General features: G+C 39.4%; 1 protein-coding gene across 1 annotated transcript in view; it reads left to right on the top strand.

The window, feature by feature from the left end:
• The window catches only part of RBFOX2 (RNA binding fox-1 homolog 2), a 261,661-nt gene that overhangs the window by 74,897 nt on the left and 167,277 nt on the right, over nucleotides 1-19,487 (top strand). The window contains 1 exon segment of the mRNA XM_036866682.1: nucleotides 2,347-2,397. Within this exon segment, the coding sequence (XP_036722577.1) occupies nucleotides 2,347-2,397 (51 nt within the window).

Genomic DNA, 19,487 nt, shown 5'->3' with positions numbered 1-19,487 from the left:
ACTTTTGCCCACTTAAAAATTTGGGTTGTCTTTCTGAGAGTTCTTTTATATTCTGACTACAAGTCCCTTATTGGACAAAGGATTTGCAAATATTTTCTCCCATTCTGTTAGTTGTCTTCCCACTTACTTGACGGTGTCTTTTCTTCCCCAGCTTTATTGAGACATAATTGGCATTAACATTGTGTAAGTTTAACATGTACAACTTGTTGGTTTGATACACTTAATATGTTGCAAAGTGATTACCACCATACCTTTAACTAACACCTGCAACATGTCACATAATTACCATTTATTTTTTGTGGTGAGAACATTTACAATCTACTCTCTTAGCAACTTTCAAGTATATCATTCAGTATTGTTAACTATAATCACTCTGTGTACATTAGATCCCCAGAATTGATGGTGTCCTTTGAAGCACAAAAGTTTTAAATTTTGATGAAGTCCATTTATCTATTTTTCGTCATTTGTGTCTTTGTAGTCATATTGAAGAAACCATTGCCTATCCAAAGGTCATGAAGATTTAATCCTTTGTTTTCTTCTAAGAGTTTTATGATTTTAGGTCTGTGATCTATCTTGAGTTAATTTTGTATATGGTGTAAGATAGAGTTCCAACTTTATTCTTTGACATGGCATATCCAGTTGTCCCAGCACCATTTGTTGAAAAGGCTATTCTTTCTTCCATTGCTTTTCTTGGCACCCTTTTGAAAACTCAGTTGATTGTAACTGCAAGAGTTTATTTCTGGACTCTCAGTTGTACTTCATTGGTCTGTACGTCTGTTCTTAGGCAGTATTACACTGTCCTGATTACTGTAGCTTTGTAATGTGAGTCCTTCAACTTTGTTCTTTCTCGGGATCATTTTGGCACCTATAATTTTTAAAGGCAGTTATCTTTGGTGTACTCTCTTTAGGGAGACTTAATTTATAAATGTCCAAAATAGAGATTAAGGAAAAAAAGGAGAACTTGGGTTGTCTATGATTGAGTCAGCAACTGAATGCCTAATAATTTCTGGTTATTGAACCTCATTTATTTATTTACACATTCTTCTGAATGTCCACCATGTGTTAGACACTGTGCTAGGTTGTGGGGAAACCATGATGAACAAGACATGGGGTCTGTGCAGGGAGCTTAAGTTGACCCCTGGCTTTCATGTTTTTGAAAGGAGTGTGGACTTTCGATGATCAAAGATATGGATATAATCATAGCAGATGTACCATCAGGTGGCAGGTTTACTCTCGTCATAAATGAAGGTCCTATCAATGAAAATTCTTCTTAACTTACTGTTCTGCTAGTAGGAATGGAAGAAGAGGATGCATATCTTTCAGATAGCTGTGTTGAGCACCTTGGAAAAACTATGAAAGCACTGTGTTCTCATTTACACCTTTGTGTGCACATGTATCTCCTCCCATTTAAAAGTTCCCTTGAAGGCAAGGGGCTTGTTTTACTGACTTATTCTGTCAGTCATCTAAACAGAACTTTGAAAATATTAGGTATTCAATATATGTTGACTGAATAATTGAATGAGTCAAGTAAGCCATAAGTGAGTGCTCATATTGTATGACATTGTATTAAATTAGGGTTTGCATAGCTTTTATTCGCTATCATTCTTGCCCTCAAGGATCTTGATTTAATGGTTAATGTGAGGATGAGGCACTCAGTATGAAACACCTTTACAAAAAGAAGATGTATTAAATTATAAATAATATGAAAAGTAAATTGTACAAATAACCCAGTAAATTTTAACTTATTACACATATTAGGAGTCACTTGAGTTCATAGGATGATGTAGGATGGTAGAGGAAGTCCGGAACAGAGGTGGACTTTCATCTAGGTTTAAAAGAACTGAAGGAAAGCAGATTGATAGAGGGGAGGGACTAAAACTTTACCAGGTCAAGAGACAGTTCTCAGTAGGGGTGGTACTGTCTCCTTCCTAACAAGGGGACTTTTGGAAATGTGTGGAAGTTTTTGGTTTTCCTAGTGTTCAGGACACTGAAAGCCTACTGGCTTTTAGAAGTTAAGGGCCAGGCATACTAGAGTCCCACGGTGTGAAGTTAGGAATTGATCTGCCCCAAATCCCAGTAGTGCTCTGTTTGAGATACACTGAGAAGGAAACATGTAGCTGTACAAGGAGGAACGCGGTGCTTATGAATAGTGCTCCTAAGCAAATACTGTTTTTTATTTGTTTTTGTTTTTTTGATATCATACGTGCTAAACTGAGAGATGTATATAGTTAGGTAGAACACCTTAGGAACTGGTGCAGGAATTTATGTTTGATCATTTTGGATGATTTTGATGATTCTCAACACTTTCTTTTGTCTTACGGTTTTCTTTTCTTTCCTTTGTCTTAGAACGAGCCTCTGACCCCAGGTTATCATGGATTCCCAGCACGGGACAGCCAGGTTGGTATAAGCTGTTTATAACTCAGATAATGTGTGTGTGTGTGTGTGTGTGTGTGTGTGTGTTTTATCTAAGGATGCTATGATAGAGAGCATTTCCTGAAATTATTTATTTTGGAGAGTGATATGGTTAATTTCAGCAATGAATTTACATTTAGAGATATAATAAAATATATTTCTTAACCCTAAAAATATTGTAATCACATTATTGAAATTGTGGATATTATAGGGGGAAAGTCACTCAGGCACAGTCGTAATTGCTTGTTGTTTCTTCTCCAGGCTGTATGATAATTTTTTAACCTGGTTTTCTTGATGTCTCATAATTCTAAATGTTGGACTTGTCTCTTTATTCCCAGCCACTTAGCCCCTGCCTGCACAGACTTTTTGAGTCCCTGCAATAATCTGCAACAAGAAAATTCCATTCTCCTCCCTGGGGGAATTCAGCCTTATGGTTTTAATCAGGGAAGGCTTTCTTGAGAGAGGGAAGTTTCTGCTGCCTTTCTTTGTTAGATAGGGAGGATGATTGGAAAAAGCCCAGGCTTTATTGTGGGTTAGAGCAAAACTGTTTCCTGCCAGGATATCCTCGGTATGGTTTAGGTGAGTGTGTCAAATGCTTTCCCTATCCTTTTGCTATTTGGAGCAGGTGAGGCTGACACAGAGTTAGGGTAGAACAGGTTAGGCTGCCTCAGAGAAATGGTGTGGCTTAAGACACCTAGCCTCTTTGCTATTTGGGGATATTGATCTTCTTCAGGAGATTTAAAATGGTAGCTCCTAGAAACATCTCTCAATTTCTAGCCATCATTTATAGCTTTGAATGTCTATCCACCATTCCTTACAGGGTTGTCCAAAAAAAGCCACCATTATTAGGCTTGTCCAAGGGATATGTCACCAGAGTGCTAAACCAAAGGGTTGACATAGCTCCCCTTTCCAGAACTTAATTAAATCTCATCAAAACCCTGAAGCTGATCTTAAAAAACCAGGATGGCCCCATAATCAATAGTCACCTATTTGAGGGCCTTCCAGATTGAGAGTATTTGCCCAGTTCTGGTACTTTTGGTGTCGTGTTGGCATCAGACTGGTCCCACGTAGGGTATGGAGAAAAGGGGGGAGAGAAAATGCTGCTCATCTCTGTGTTCATCTCCCAGTGGGATCATCATTGTCGGAATTGAAGATTGTCCTATGGAAGCTCTTGGTGAAAGATACGGTCATTTACCCCAAACCTAAAGAGAATATAGAGGGTCTTTCTTTTATTTCTTTCTGCTTTGGATCTGCCCTAGATAGAGCTTCTGTAAGCTGTGAAATTTATGTCCTTTGATAGTATTTCTATATCCTGGCCATATATCAGAAAAAATACTGTTGCCTGGAGATCTAGCCCCCAACAATTCTGATTGAGTGAGTCTAAGATTGGGCTTAGCCTTTCAAATATTTAGAAATTCCTACAGGTGATTTGTGTAGCCAAGGTCAAAAACTACAATCCTATGGGCTGCTTTAAAACAAGTGATATTTTCTATTTCATCGTGTACTTTCTACCTAGGACCCTTAAAACATAAGGGATCATGGTCAGTCTCTGAATCTAGTTTTGTATACTCATGCAAATATTTACTTATAAAATGTTGCTTATTTTGGATACAGGCTTATTTTAGATACAGGAAGGTAAAACTAATCAAAGTTAAGTATGGGAATAGACTTACTGAGTTTAAAAGAATCTGAAAAAGTACTGTATAATGCTGTGTTCTTCCTCTGGGGATTACAGATCAATAAAGAATTAAGCAAAAGGAGTTAAGAGGAATTTGTTAAAGCACAAAAAGTAGTCTCTGCTTGGAACTACTTTATTTTTCCTTTCTTTTGCAGCCGGACTCACTTCTGTAGCCTGCACATTACTCATACTGTCTCTGCTGTAGGCCTATGCAGACCCTTTTGCTGTGCTTTATAGCTGCTTAATTTACATAGAGGCACATTCTGATGGTGACAGGTTTATTTTAGTTTATTTTCTTGGGCTTTATTTTGTTTTTCTGTCTGGATCTTTGAATTAGAGACCTTAGCATAGTGCAAACAGGCAAATATTGAATAGCTGCTTGTTGCATTTGATGAATACAGAATCCAAATGAGTCCTGCTAATTAATGTGCCTAACCTTGTGAACTCTCACTTCATGCTCTGAGATTTGGGAGGCATTTATCAGTGTGAAACACTGGTCACTGAGCAGCCCGAGTTGGGCAGAAACTGAACTTGTGATCTTTACATCTTCCCAGAGTGGTTTGGCTCAGCAAATCCAGGAACCAGAGAGTGGGGTGAAGGTGAATTTTAATTGTGTGACTCTTTATTTGCTTTTCCTTATTCTTTTATGTTTCTTTTCTAAATAGATAGGAACCATCCCCAGACAGGATTTCTATCAGCATCTAATGGTGATTTTAAAAGAGATAAAAATGATAATCTTTTGACCACTGCAGAGAGCTTTCATCAATATTTTCTCATCTCATCCTCACCACCACCTCTTGAATGGATAAGGCAAGTATTTCCTTTGGAAGGATAAGGAAACAGGCACACAGAGATTAAAGTGACTTATCCAAGGTAACAGTACAGGTTAGCAGCTGAATAAGCACTGAAATTTGTCCTCTATTTGTTGAGGGTCCTCTATACTGGGGACTCTTGACTCACAAAGGGAAAATGTGGTCATCTGCAGTATGCCTGCTCACTCACTCTACTTATTTATCATTTGGGGGCTTCACAGATCCCTTGATGTTGAACTTATGAATCTAGGAGTCCATGACCCTAGTTAAGAATTATAACAACAAAGTTCCTTAGCACTAAGTGGGCCAGTATTTCACTGTTACAGTGACCCTTTTCACCCTGTTACATACACCCCTGGTAACGCATTTGAATTAAAAACCTGTGAAGGGGGCTTCCCTGGTCACGCAGTGGTTAAGAATCCGCCTGCCAATGCAGGGGACATGGGTTCAAGCCCTGGTCCGGGAAGATCCCACATGCCACGGAGCAACTAAGTCGGTATGCCACAACTACTGAGCCTGCGCTTTAGAGCCCGCGAGCCACAACTACTGAGCCCACATGCCACAACTACTGAAGCCCGCGCACCTAGAGCCTGTGCTCTGCAACAAGAGAAGCCACCGCAATGAGAAGCCTGCGCACCGCAATGAAGAGTAGCCCCCGCTTGCCGCAACTAGAAGAAAGCCTGTGCGCAGCAACGAAGACCCAACACAGCCAAAAATACATAAATAAAATAAAGTAAATAAAAGATTAAAAAAAAAAACCTGCGAAGGAAAGGAGGGGGAAAAGAAACCACCTGTCACCTTGTAGAGGTTTTGCTTTTTTATGCAAGGTCACCTCAGCCTTCTTTCCCAGTTAACAGGCTTTATGGGATGGCAATCCATTGCTTTTCTAAAACTCTCCAAGCACGTCACTGTGCTTGCTAATGTGGTCTCTCCGTGCAAGTGGAGGAGACAAACATTGTTCCAGATTAGCAGAAGTGCAGACCAGCTCAGAAAGGCTGAATGCTTTATCTAAGGCCATGCAGGATTTTAGGTTGATGACACAATGTAGTGGTTTAGATTCCTAGCTGACCATCTCTTTGTGATTTATGTGTACGTGCACATGCTTATGATGGAGTTCCCAAGTGTTGATTAAGGGTGGAATAGTTTGTGGGTTTGTAATGTTCTCTAAATGAGAGAATATTTGTGTGTATTAGCTCCAGAGTTTTTATTCAGGAGGGACCTGGGAGCAGCAATCTGATTAGAAGGGGCCTTAGTTCTGCATAGCAAACTTACTGTTTCTGCTCATATTGTTCGTTTATTTGGAATGGCTTTCAGGGGGCTCCTGGAAAGTACAGTGGGAGTCCTAAGGCTAGCCCCTTGTCTGTCACCTCTTGGTGCCACAACTTATGTCTGTTGTAATTAAGGTGACTGTGTAGTTTATCATTCAAGTTAGGGCACTTTTGAGAGAGAAAAGGGATGCTAATGTGGAAACAGTCCCAGGCAAACCATGATGAATGGGATGTATGGTCATCCTAGCTATGATTAAAGAAATACAGCGAGTGTTCCCTTAACTGGAGTGATCAGGTTTGGGATTATGGCATGGCGGATTGCCCACAGTTGACCTGTGGACATGAAGCGTTGACATTCACATGGCACAGACTCTTGGTTGGGTTCAGGATGAGAACCTGAAGATGAGATCACAGACTCTTGGTTGGGTTCAGGTGTTGCATCAGCTGTGGAACCAAGAATGTTAGTAAATCATGAAAACTAATGTTGGTGAGGAATTCTGCAGTTTACAGTGTATGCTTCCATGTATCAGTATATTCAGTTTTTTGTTTTTTAAAATTTTATTTATTTATTTATTTATCCATGGCTGCTTTGGGTCCTCGCCTCTGCGCGAGGGCCCCCTCCAGTTGCGGCAAGTGGGGGCCACTCCTCATCGCGGCGTGCAGGCCTCTCACTATCACGGGCTCTCTTGTTGCGGAGCACAGGCTCCAGACGCGCAGGCTCAGTAATTGTGGCTCACGGGCCCAGTCGCTCCGCGGCATGTGGGATCCTCCCAGACCAGGGCTCGAACCCGTGTCCCGTGCATTGGCAGGCAGACTCTCAACCACTGCGCCACCGGGGAAGCCCTATATTCAGTTTTGATCTTCAGAATAGCTCTGCTAGGAAGGTCAGGCTTTATTATCCCTATTTGGTAGCTAAGAAAACCAAACCAGAAATTTTTAAATGAATTTCCCCATGTCACAGAATTAGTGGCACAGTTAGACTTGAGTCCTGGATTCTCAGCCTCCATGTCTTGTATTTCCCTCTTGTGTTCTTCTGTCAGTGTTCTCTCCTCTTTGAATGGGGATGTTCTCTTCCTCATGTGACAAGATAAGATACTATGGAATCTTTGGAGAATGTAACAGCTTGGAAAGTCTTCACATGAACTGGAGGTCCCTTGCATAACTTATTTCTATCAAGTTTACTTCTTATTTTGTTTGTTAAAATAGCTTATGGTCTACAGTTTGTCTTTTTGTATTTTATTAACTTACTTACTTTGCTTGCCAGCAGCACTGTGGACTGTGATTATGATTTGCTGTTTAGATTAGAGAACACTGCTTTCCTGGGAGTGTCAAGAAAAACATGCCCATGAGGAATGACATAAACCTTCCTTTTATAATTTTGCATCTTTAAGGTAAAGAAAATTAATGTCACAGTATTAGACTCTGATTTTTTAAATGCTAGTCAGTGGCTCCTTAGAAAATTTTTTCCTTCACTTTTCTAAAAGTCTGTTGAAAACTATTATATGGACATGCTCAAGTGATTCCCCCGAAATGGAAATATCAAAGGAGATGTTTAAGTTGACAGATGTGACTTGGATAATTAGGGATTTAAATTTGGAGTAGCAGCCTTACTTTTAATTTAGAGTATAGATTTTAAATGACCTAAGAGATTTTTTTCCCAAAAGTATTTTCTTTCTTCTTGAGAATTTTTAATTTCCTTTTTTCTAACCAGTTATCTTTGTTATCCCTGGAATGGACTTTATTTTTGTCCAGTTTTTTGCAAATGAACTTTGAGGGCTTTTACTTATTTTGATTGGGAGCCATGGGCAATAGCAAATGCATTTTCTGTCATACTCATTTGGTTTGGTGGCAAAGAAATGATGGCTGCTTTTGTTTCCTTGGGGAGATTTGGAATGGAGGACATAGTGAGGGTGTTCAAGTTCTAGCTCAGTGATTTCAAGCTTAAAAAAAAGATGGCAACCTCTAGTAAGTAATACCTTTTGCATTATGACCCAGTACACACACACATACACACACACACACACACACATAAATGTAACTTAGAGTTAAATGAGTCTTACCAAATAATACTTAACCCTTACTATGTTCTAAGCACTGATATTTTCCATTCTCTTCCATTCCATTAAAAAAAAAAACCTGTTGATTATGACCAACAGTTGATTGACCAAAATTGATTTTCTGAACCCACTAATGGATTGCAGACTGTAGTTTTGAAAAACAAAATTCTAATAATTGTCGTCCTTAAAAATGCCACCTTAAAGAAAACCCATATATAGCCTTTAGTCGCCACTTCACCTTTCCCCATCCCCCGACCCCAGCCCTGAGCAACCTCTAATCTACTTTCCATCTCTGTGGATTTGCCTATTCTGGACATTTCATAAAAACAGAGTCATACAATATCTGGTCTTTTGTGACTGGCTTTTTTCACTTGGCATAATGTTTTCAAGGTTCATCCCTGCTGTAGCATGTGTCAGTACTTTATTTCTTTTTTTGGTGGACTGTATCCCATTGTATGGATTTAGGAGTATTTCTATGTGCGCTTACTGTCTACCTCTGTAATTCATCCTCTCCCCCCTCTTACCATCAGCTTCAGCCTCACTGGGCATTCTTTCCATCTTTGAACTCGTCGAGCTTGATCTCAGCTTCAGGTCTGTGGAATCACTGTCTCCTCTACCTCAGATCTGCAGTGCTCTTGACCCAGATCTTCACCTTCTCATTCAGGTCACAGGGACAAAGTTTACTCCTCAGAGAAGCTTCCCTGACCACACCAATCTAAAGTTATCCACATACATACCCTGACCATTCAGTCTTATCTTCAGCTCTCTCATCATTATCTGAAATTATCTAGTGTGTGTACTTTATTGTCTGTCTCTCCCACTAAAATATAAGTTGTGTGTAAGCTGTGACTTTGCTTAGAGCAGAGCCTGGCATGTAGGAGGAGATCAATAAATATTTGTTGGATGAATAAATGAAAATTATTCTCAGTTTAGTGTGAAACTTTTAAAAGGTTTTAAGCAGGGAGCGACATGACCTATTGTACATTTTTTAAAACAACATTGTGGTTGGTGTAAAGAAGGAATTTTTAGAGCCGCCCCCCGCCCCCCAGCAAAAGGCAACCTTAGAACTGTCTAGGCAACAGCTTTATCATTTGCTGTGTTTAATATCAGTTCCAGCTAGTACTTAATTGTTGAATGAGAAATTTTATCCCACTGCCCTCTCCCAGTTGGAGACTGGATTAAAATAATAGGTTCAGAAGTAAAATGTTTCATACCTCTCTTATATCTCACAATCCATAGTAATTTGTTTTACTGGCCCTTTTTCTTAACTAAAAATGCTTCTGCTTTGCTTTTAAATTACAAAAAGTATGAAATCGCTTTCTTTTCTTCCTACTAGGTTATCTAGAACCCCACTTTCGGCCTTTATGCAAGATTTATTCACATGGTTGCATCTCTTCAGTATCTGACATCGGGTCACCCATCAGTGGTTCAGGTCCTTCTGTGGTGTTGCCTTACACCCTCTAGTGGATGAAAGGCTGGTAGATGCTGCAGCATCAGCACTTTTCTCAAACCATTAATCAGCTTCAGACTTAGTGTTGCATTTTAGATCATTCCATCCTGTAGATAGTTCATAAGCTTTTCCCTCCTAGGAAAGACCGTTTTATTTATTTTGCTGCTTACAGCCATGTACCTAAATAACATGCTTATTCTGTTATTTCTTGATTTATCGATTTGAGGCTCTATCCTTTGGCTTCCTACTGTTAGAGATGAGAAGGAAGGAGTGTCTGTAAAATTGCTAATTTCTCATTGATTTAACCAAAAAATGGTTAAATCAATGTTCGTTATTGATTTATGTTTACATAATATCTACATTATTATGACTGAATATAGAAGAAACATAATATTATGATTACATTCCCTTATATACTTTTTTGTTTCCCCTGGAGTTATTAAATATATACATACATATATATAGAAAATATATATATTTAATAATTACTTTTTAAAAAGCACTATTGAGATATAATATCCATACCATAAAGTTCACTCAGTGTAAGAGTACTTATTCAGGGATTTTATTAAATTTATAAAGTTGTGTCACCATCACTACAGTCCAGTTTTAGAACATTTTTGTCATCCCCCTAAATTCTCTTGAATTCTGTTGCAGTCAATCCTTATGCCCACCCCAGCCCCAGACAACCACTGATCTGCTTTCTGACTCTATAAAATTATCTTTTCTGGACAATTTCATGTAAATAGAGTCATATAATATGTATGTAGTGTTTTGTGTATGACTTCCTTCATTTTTCATAATGTTTTTGAGGTTCATCCATGTTGTAGTATGTATCACCATATCATTACTTTTAATTGCTGAATGGTATTCTATTGCATGGATGTACCACATTTTGTTAATCCATTTACCAGTTGATATATATTTGTATTATTTCCAGTTTGGCTATTATGAGTAATGCTGTTATGAGCACTCACAAGTCTTTGTATGGATAAATGTTTTCATTTCTCTTGGGTAGATTTCTAGGAGCGGAATTGCTGGGTTTTATGGTAAATTTATGCTTAACTTTTTTTGGGGGGGCAGTCGCTGAACAGTTGTAATGGAAGTTATTTTTGAAAACTACTCAAGTAAACCATTATCTTTCTATTGCAAATCAAAATAATACCTAGAAAATTAAAGGATTAAATCCAATTTGAAAGGAAAATAAACTGTAGGTAAATATTTGACTAAACCTTATAAAAATTTCAGTGTAGAAATGTGATAGAAGAAATTATAAAAAGTATTATGCTTAACTTTTTAAGAAACTGCCAACCTGTTTTCCAAAGTGGCTTGGTTTTATCCACCTCTTTGATTATACTGAATATATATTGGTATTTCATTGTGGTTTTAATTGCATTTCCCTAATGGTTAACAATGTGGCGTACCTTTTCATGTGCTTATTAGTTAGTCATATGTCTTCTTTGTTGAGATGTGTGTTCAAGTCTTTTGCCCACTTTTTATTTGGTTTTATTTAGTTATACAAATATTTGGTTCATTTGTCCTCTTATTATTGAATTGTAAGAGGTCTTTATATATTCTGGATACAAGTTCTTTGTCATATTTACAATTTGCAAATATTTTTTCTCAGTTATGCGATTTTGTAAGACATATCTTCCTTCCCCCAATAAAACAAAACAAAACTGTGTTTTCATCCTTATGTGCTAAGTTTGGATAAACTCTGCATAACTATCATATGAAAGAGACTATGAAAACAGGCATTTGATTATCTCTTTTCAGACCTGGTGATTGCTCCAAGGAAGATTGGCAGGTTTATAGTGGCTTTGTGTTTGGCTGACACAGCCTTTTCCACATCCTTAGTGGCAAGCATGTTTGGGCAAGAAAGCCCTTAAGGTAGTGAAGAGAAATTATGCTGCTTTCTGCATGTCCTGAGGGATGTGATATGGTAAGGGATCCACCAGACTCATTGGCTTTCATGGAAATTCCTCTGTAGGCGCGCGCACGCACGCACACACACACACACACACACACGCACACACACACACACACACCCCTGACTTTTGGTTTAAATATCAGCTCTGCCATTGCAGGCTATATGACTTTGGGAAGTTTTTTCTCGAGCCTTCTCTGCGCCTCAGTACATACACACACGCACACACACACCCTGACTTTTGGTTTAAACATCAGCTCTGCTATTGCAGGCTATTTGACTTTGGGAAGTTTTTCCTTGAGCCTTCTCTGTGCCTCAATTTCTATAAGATAGGAATAGTATCTACTCTGAAAGGTTGTTGTAGGATTAGAGATAACATGTACATTTCTTGGCATGTATTAGGGTCAGTAAATCATTTTTCTTGTTTATTTTATCGGAAAGAGGCCTTAGGGAAGCTTTATAAGGAAATGATTAGTTCTCACAGTCTCTGATTTAAGTCTATTTTCTCATTTTCTTTTCTTTTTTTAAAATTTATTTATTTTTGGCTGTGTTGGGTCTTTGTTGCTGCACGTGGGCTTTCTCTAGTTGTGGCGAGCGGGGGCTACTCTTCTTGCGGTGTGTGGGCTTCTCGTTGTGGTGGCTTCTCTTGTTGCAGAACATGGGCTCTAGGTGCACAGGCTTCAGTAGTTGTGGCACACGGGCTCAGTAGTTGTGGCTCGCGGGCTCTAGAGCACAGGCTCAGTAGCTGTGGCGCACAGGCTTAGTTGCTCTGCGGCATGTGGGATCTTCCCGGACCAGGGCTCAAACCCGTGTCCCCTGCATTGGCAGGCGGATTCTTAACCACTGCGCCACCAGGGAAGCCCCTCATTTTCTTTTTGATTCTTAGTTATTCACCATGTGAAATGAGTTATATGTATAGATTTGAAATTTCTAGCGAAGGAACATAGCTTTGCCATATTTCCAAGAAAAATATGTCTGTGTGAGGGAAATGACATCTTGTAAATTTATTTACCTAATTCATTATGGGTCTTGGCAGCATAAATATAAAGGGGGAGTTATTTTTGAGACTTCTATGACTTGAACAGAATCTGGTTCAAACTGAACCAGACACTCAAGGCTCTCTGCAACCATCTTGTTCATTATTACCCTACCCACATATTTCTTCAGCTGTGTATGTCTCCTCATAGTCCTTCAACCATCTCTGCTGGATATTGATTTCTTCCTAGTGCCTTTTGCTTGAAATGTTCCTCCTTTTTCCAGCAGAGTCCTAAATATCCTTCAAGATCCCTGGCCACAGCTTAACCTGCTTTATGAAATCTTTCCTAATTGCCTCTAATTATTTGAACTCATTTAACACATCTACATGAACATTTCCATAAGGTTCGGATCAAGGGAGTTGGGGAAGTATTATGAAGATTGTGAGCAAATTATTTAACTTCTCTAAGGCTCAGTTTTCTCATCTGTGAAAGTGAGGATAATAGTGCCTACTTCTGTCAGGTGGTTGTAAGGATTAAATTTTTAAAAACTTCCTAGGTCAACAATGTCTTATTGGTTGATGTTGTATGCTAACCTCTACCTTTAACTTCCCATGTAGTCTAGAAAAACTCTTCTCATCTCTGGGCCCAGCTTTCTTCTTTTCCTTTAAGGGCTCTTCTGCCTATGTTGGGTTTGATTTTGTGGTTCTTGGGAGTGTCACGCTTCATTGTGGAAACTGTGGGAGCTTTTATCACTTAACGTCCCACCTCTGAATCTACAGGGTTGCTGTGGCTCTGTGGATAGCCGAGTGACTTGAGTCAGAAGAATGGACAGTGTGGCTGTCTTTCCTCTTCTTCCCTCTTCAGTACCTAGTTTCTTGGCACATCCTGTCTTTTATGCCAGAGTTTGACTTCTTCCCCCAGCTTTGCCTCTTTTTGCTCAGTTTGGGGTTGCTGTGATTTTAGGCTGTTAGAACAGTTTGTAGTCCACTATTGACCCAATTGCTTATTAAGTATTTTGTAAATGGATGGATCATAACTTCACTGCTTGACTTTCTAGTAGATTGACCTAACAGTATGTATACAGGCTGTTGATTTATGTTGTAATGAGAGCTCTAATGTGCCCATCAAGAAGAATTATATGACTAAAGATTATTAATCATTGGGACTATTTATAAAAGGAAAATTAGAGAATTTCCTTTATTAGCAATTTTCAAAATTAAGAAATTCACCTGTCTAGATTTACTTAGGGCGGCCAAGTAGTTAGCAGGATCTCCTTGCTCTGGTGGTTAGTACCACCAAGCAACAGATAGTCTTCCCACAACCAGCCCTAGCTACCATTTGGTGAGTTACTTTAAGAAGCTTGATATGTCTCCTCAACCCATTGTTCTTTAACAGACAACCATGGCAGTGATTTAGAATGAAACCAACTAGTCAAGTATAGGATAAGGCAAAAGGCTTTGTAGTTGGTGGACTATATAGTTGTGCGTTTCAGTTTTAGATCAAATATTTTTATTTTTTTAGTAGCATTAGCTGTATACCATTATACTGAGCTGATTTAAGGTTGACTTAGAGAGGCAGGGGAATACAACAGATGACTTACGGTCTTATGTTAGAAACTTTGGTGCCACCAGAAAATAATTTCAACAAGTTCTGTATAATCACGCATTTAAAGGCACGACTCTGATTTCACTGGGTCTCAGACTCTGCTTAGCTTTTATCTGCTGAAGACACTTTAGTGGTTACTCCAGGCCTTCCATGATCTGGCACCAGTCTTTTTCCTTTTGCGTTGTGTAAGGTAGTCTGTGTTTTAGCCACATTATGGGGCGGGATAATGTAGCTTTGAAATCAAATACAGGTTTTAATTCTAAGTTTTTTACTTATGGTGTTCTCTCTGTTTAAATACAATTCATACTTTAAATCCCACTTCAGATGTTCCCCCCTCCATGAAGTCTTGCCTGATGCATTTATTTGGGTACAGACCCTTAATTAATGCCCACCGCACCCCCAAGGCACATTTTTCCTACTTTGTAATAGCACTTTACCACTGCCTGTTGTGTTATGGTGAACAGGTTGGATGACCCACACAGTCCTGTGAGAACAAGGGCACTGTCCTACCTCTTGATATTCTTGAATCCTTTTACAAAATAAATGCCCAGTAAGAATTTGGTAAAGGGACAAATTAAAATAGACTCATCTTCAGCCTTCTTGAAATAGAGAGACTACTGTGTTGTGATTTTTTTCCTATGGACAAAGGAAAAAAAACTTTGTTCAGAATTTAACTAGGTTTTATTGCCTTTGCCTTGCCAAAGCAATATGAAAAATTAATACTTAAGAAGCTAGATATCTGATCCTCAGCAGGAGAGTGCCTCTTACAAGTTTAATGGGTTTGGTCAAGTGGATATTAAATGTAAATCTGTCATTTTATGGAGCCATAGAAGGCTCTTAAAACACTCAATAAAATACCCTTATTGAATTAGTAGAACATTTCAACAGGGGACTGCGTGTGTATCTCCTGTTATTAGTATCTTTCATTGTTCCTTTAGAGTGCCTTCAGCCTGTGCTCGCACAAGCTTTGTGCTGTCATGTTGGTCATAGAATCATCTAAGGTAAAGATGCTTCTAGCTCCTTAATTCTATTATTTTGTTATGTTACAGGGAACGCATTTGTTAATTCTGGCAGGTGGGTCTTAATTTCACAGTAACAAATGGGAGGTCCCCATAAAAAGAGAGCTAACATGTATTGAACACTGACTCATTAGGTGCCAGGCCCTGTATAAAGCATTGAGCAAGTATTCAGTATTATTTTATTTCATCCCATTTGCAGGTGAGGAAACCCAGGCTCAAAGAGATTTAAGCCATCGCCCATGGCTATGTAGCTGTTAATTAGGGAATTTTTAAATGTGTTAGATTTCAAAGTTTATGATATTTCCACTCTGCATCATGTCTTTTACTTATTTACTTTTATTTGAATTTTTTTTTTAACATTTTACTTGCACGTTTGATTTTTCTTTGGTCAGCAGCAAGTGTTAATTCCCTACTTGCTCCCCTCCCTGCCCTTTAGTGAGGGGATGATAATTCTGTATTATGTTTCTGTAGTCCTCTAATTTACACAGCACTTCATATCCATTCTTGTTTGATCTTGGTGAGTGGCGGTCTGCATGCACGGGGGCAGGGTTTTCATCGCCACTGGCAGCTGAGGAAATTAAGATTTCCAGTTTTGTGACAGATTTGCCAAAGGTGGTAATAATAAGTGGCACCAAAATTAGCTTTTGTTTTGAAGAGGAACACTGATCTACAGACTAAATTTTTTAGCAGCAAGTTCTCTTCTTCAAACAAATTATATGAACACAATATATAAAAATATAAGTGGAGTGGTCCTAGTAGAAAAGATGTGGAAGGCCTGGGGCCCCACCCTCTGGGTTTCCTGTGCCCATGAGGCCCCTCAGCTGACCGGAACACAATTTGAAAACCACTGGGGAATGAGCAAAGAACTTTGGTGCCAGACATATCTGGATTCAATCTGTAGTTTGGGCCTGATGTTTAACCTCTCTTAGGTTTGGTTCTTCATTTGTAAAATGGGTATGCTTTTCATAGGATTGCTGATAAATATTAACTAAAAAACAGGCCAAGCCTAGCACAATGCCCTTGGCTTCTGCAGAGGAGAGATCAAGTTGACAGGCAGTATAGGTTGGCCACTTGCCCTGCGTGGTCCTCCTGCTAAACCTGGGGTGGTGGGAGGGAGCTCGCTGCTGAGGCTGGGCCTCCATAGGACTTATTACCCAGAACTTTGTACTTGACCGAAGGCTCAGACATCACATTTATCAATAGTTTAGAACAGGGATGGGCAAACATTTTCTGTAAAGGATCAGAGAGTAAATATTCCAGGCTTTGGGACCACCTAGTCTCTGCTGCAGCTACTCAGTTCTGTTGCTGCAGCACAGACACAGCCGTAGACAATATGGAAACGACTAAGCATGGTTGTGTTCTAATAAAACTTTATTTGTGGGCACTGAATTTTGAATTTCATATATCACAAAATATTATGCTCTTGATTTCTTCAACCACTAAAAATGTGAAAACTGTCTTAGCTCGTGGACTGTATGTGGGTTGTACGTAAACAAGTGACAGGCTGGATTTGGCCGGTGGGCCAAAGTTTGCTCACGCCCAGTTTAGACATTGTTTGTTGGTAATCAGTGCAGTTTTTTAAAAAAAAATAAATTTATTTATTTATTTTTGGCTGTGTTGGGTCTCTGTTGCTATGTGCAGGCTTTATCTAGTTGCGGCGAGCGGGGGTTACTCTTTGTTGCGGTGCACGGGCTTCTCATCGTGGCGGCTTCTCTTGTTGTGGAGCACAGGCTCTAGGAGCATGGGCTTCAGTAGTTGCGGCACACAGGCTCAGTAGTTGTGGCTCGCGGGCTTAGTTGCTCCGCGGCATGTGGGATCTTCCCGGACCAGGGCTCGAACCCGTGTCCCCTGCATTGGCAGGTGGATTCTTAACCACTGCGCCACCAGGGAAGCCCTCAATGCAGTTTTTGATCCTGTGAATTTAACTTAAAGTGATTGCTATTAAAGAAATATTGATAGGGATTCTCTGGCGGTTCAGTGGTTAGGATTCTGTGCTTTCACTGCCGAGGGTGCGGGTTCAGTCCCTAGTCTAGGAACTAAGATCCTACAAGCCGCATGGCGCAGTTAAAAAAGAAGTATTGATATTAGGAAAGGCTTAATTTCACAATAAAAAAAAGGTAGAATTTTTTTCATCCCGTACCTTTCAGGAATTGTTACATGTTCATTAGTTTCTTTACCCTCTATGAAGTGGTTAAAATGCAGTTATACTTGTCTTGGTGATGACTAAATGAATAAAGTTTCTAAATAAAGATGGAATAGTATAGTGGAAAGATCAGGAGTCATGAGGGAGTCAGGAAACTTGGCTTTGTCACTAATTTTGTGTCTTTATATATGTTACTTTACCTTTTGGGCCCTTCAGTTTCCTCATAGAAGTGAGGAAGCTGGAGATGATAGTATTAGAGACCTTTGCCAGCTCTAAAATTCTCTCATTCTACCTTTAGTTGTCTGTGATGGTGCTGTTGAACAATTTTCATCTATAGAAACTCTTAAGTACTTCATCAGTTAGTGTATTTTCAGAAATACCAGCAGGGTTTCACAGTGTATTGGAGACTATTTACAACCACAGTTTATTCCCACTGCTAGTGCTAACCATCTCTAGCAATTGTGATTTAAATTCCACATACCATTACGATGAATGCCATGCTGCAACAGTTAACCTGTTTGGAGATGAGCTGCAGATACAAAGAGAAGGGGACTAGGAAAACTGGAAGAAGAAAAGGCCTATCCTGACTACATATGGGCTTAGGCTATGTCGGTTTTTGTCGACAGGGGGCACCCAGAGCAGAGCAGGTGCTCTGTGACACACTGTACGCTGCCCTTCTCCCCAGACAGGCACCGGGCAGCGAGCAGTGGATTCACACTGGTCTCCCTCCTGCATGTTGCTTGATCCGTGTCCACATTCGAAGACATTTTCTCCCATGCTGAAGTCAGATATTCGAAATGCAGTCCTAATAATTGTTATTTGCTTCCCTCTACAGTGGAAACCCAATTCCCTCACTGTCTTGGAGTGAATGATCCCAGGTTATAAAGTCTGGGCTTTTGGGTGAATGCGCAGTGTTAGGCTCTTATATAATTCAGTATCCAGTGAGCTCATATTCCGGAAATATTGCTCTGAAAGAGCACTTAATATCTGTGTAACGTATTGTAAGAAGAGTTTGTTCTTATTGCCTATTGCAGTGGTCCTCGAAGTGTGGTTCTCGGACCAGCAGCATCAGCATCACCTGGGAACTTATGCAAATTCATGGTATCCCCCGCCTCCCAGACCTACTGAATCAGAAAGTTTGGGGCTGGGGCCCAGCCACCTGTCTCAGCATGCTCTCCAGGTGATTCTGATGCACATTCAAGCTGAGGACCACTGCCAAGAGATGTACTGAAGATCAGGTGCCAGGCACTTTGCTAGGATGTTCATGTTCATTTTCCAGATGACAACACCAAGCCTAAAAGGTTCAGTGACTGCGAAGTCAGACTTCTAACAAGTGGTAGAGGAGGGATTTGAGTCCCGGTCTTTCTGACTCCAGATCTATGCTACAGTGGCTGCTAAAAAAATGCGAAGAGGTTCTGTATTGTTTAAATACATATTTTTAAGTCAGTCTTTTTTTCAGAATTAATATACATTTATCAAAGAAAATATAGAAAATACAGCAGGCCAAAAGAATAAAAATTGCCTTAATATATTAACTTTATCTTAACTTTTTGTTTATTGTTCTTATCTTGTTTCTATGCAGCTCTTTTTGCATATACACACATTATAAAATTCCTTACAAAATCTCATCATATGGTACAGACTTTCGTAATATGCTTCCAGCTCCTTCTTACTCCATTGTAAATATCTTTTCATGTCATTAAATATTTCTGTAGCATTGTTTTACATGGCTGCCTAGTATTCCATTTTATGGTTCCATCATAATTCTTTCTAAACTCTGTCTTAAGTTGTTTTGATTCTGTGATAGGCTTTTAGGAGGAGTAGGATACTGAGTGCTGTGCTACTCTGGGTAAACAGTTTACACTGAGTGGCTTAAAGTATTATAATTAAGGTAATAGATACACATTAAGGTTGAGGAGGGAAAATGGAACTGGAGAGGCAATAATAAGCCTAATGCTTAGGTTAAATTGAGCTCAGAAATAGGAAAACAAATTGAAGTAAAAAAACACAGAAGTATTAGGAATGGACTAGGGATCTGTGAGTGAGATGGGTTAAAACAAATAGTCAGAAAAATGTTTGTGAACCGTTTGATGGTGCCAGTGGCCTGCTTTTGTTACTGCCTTTTTTGACATAGAAGCT

This window comes from Balaenoptera musculus, chromosome 10 (assembly GCF_009873245.2).
Source record: "Balaenoptera musculus isolate JJ_BM4_2016_0621 chromosome 10, mBalMus1.pri.v3, whole genome shotgun sequence".
NCBI lineage: Eukaryota > Metazoa > Chordata > Mammalia > Artiodactyla > Balaenopteridae > Balaenoptera > Balaenoptera musculus.
This window is presented reverse-complemented; position numbering and strand designations above follow the sequence as displayed.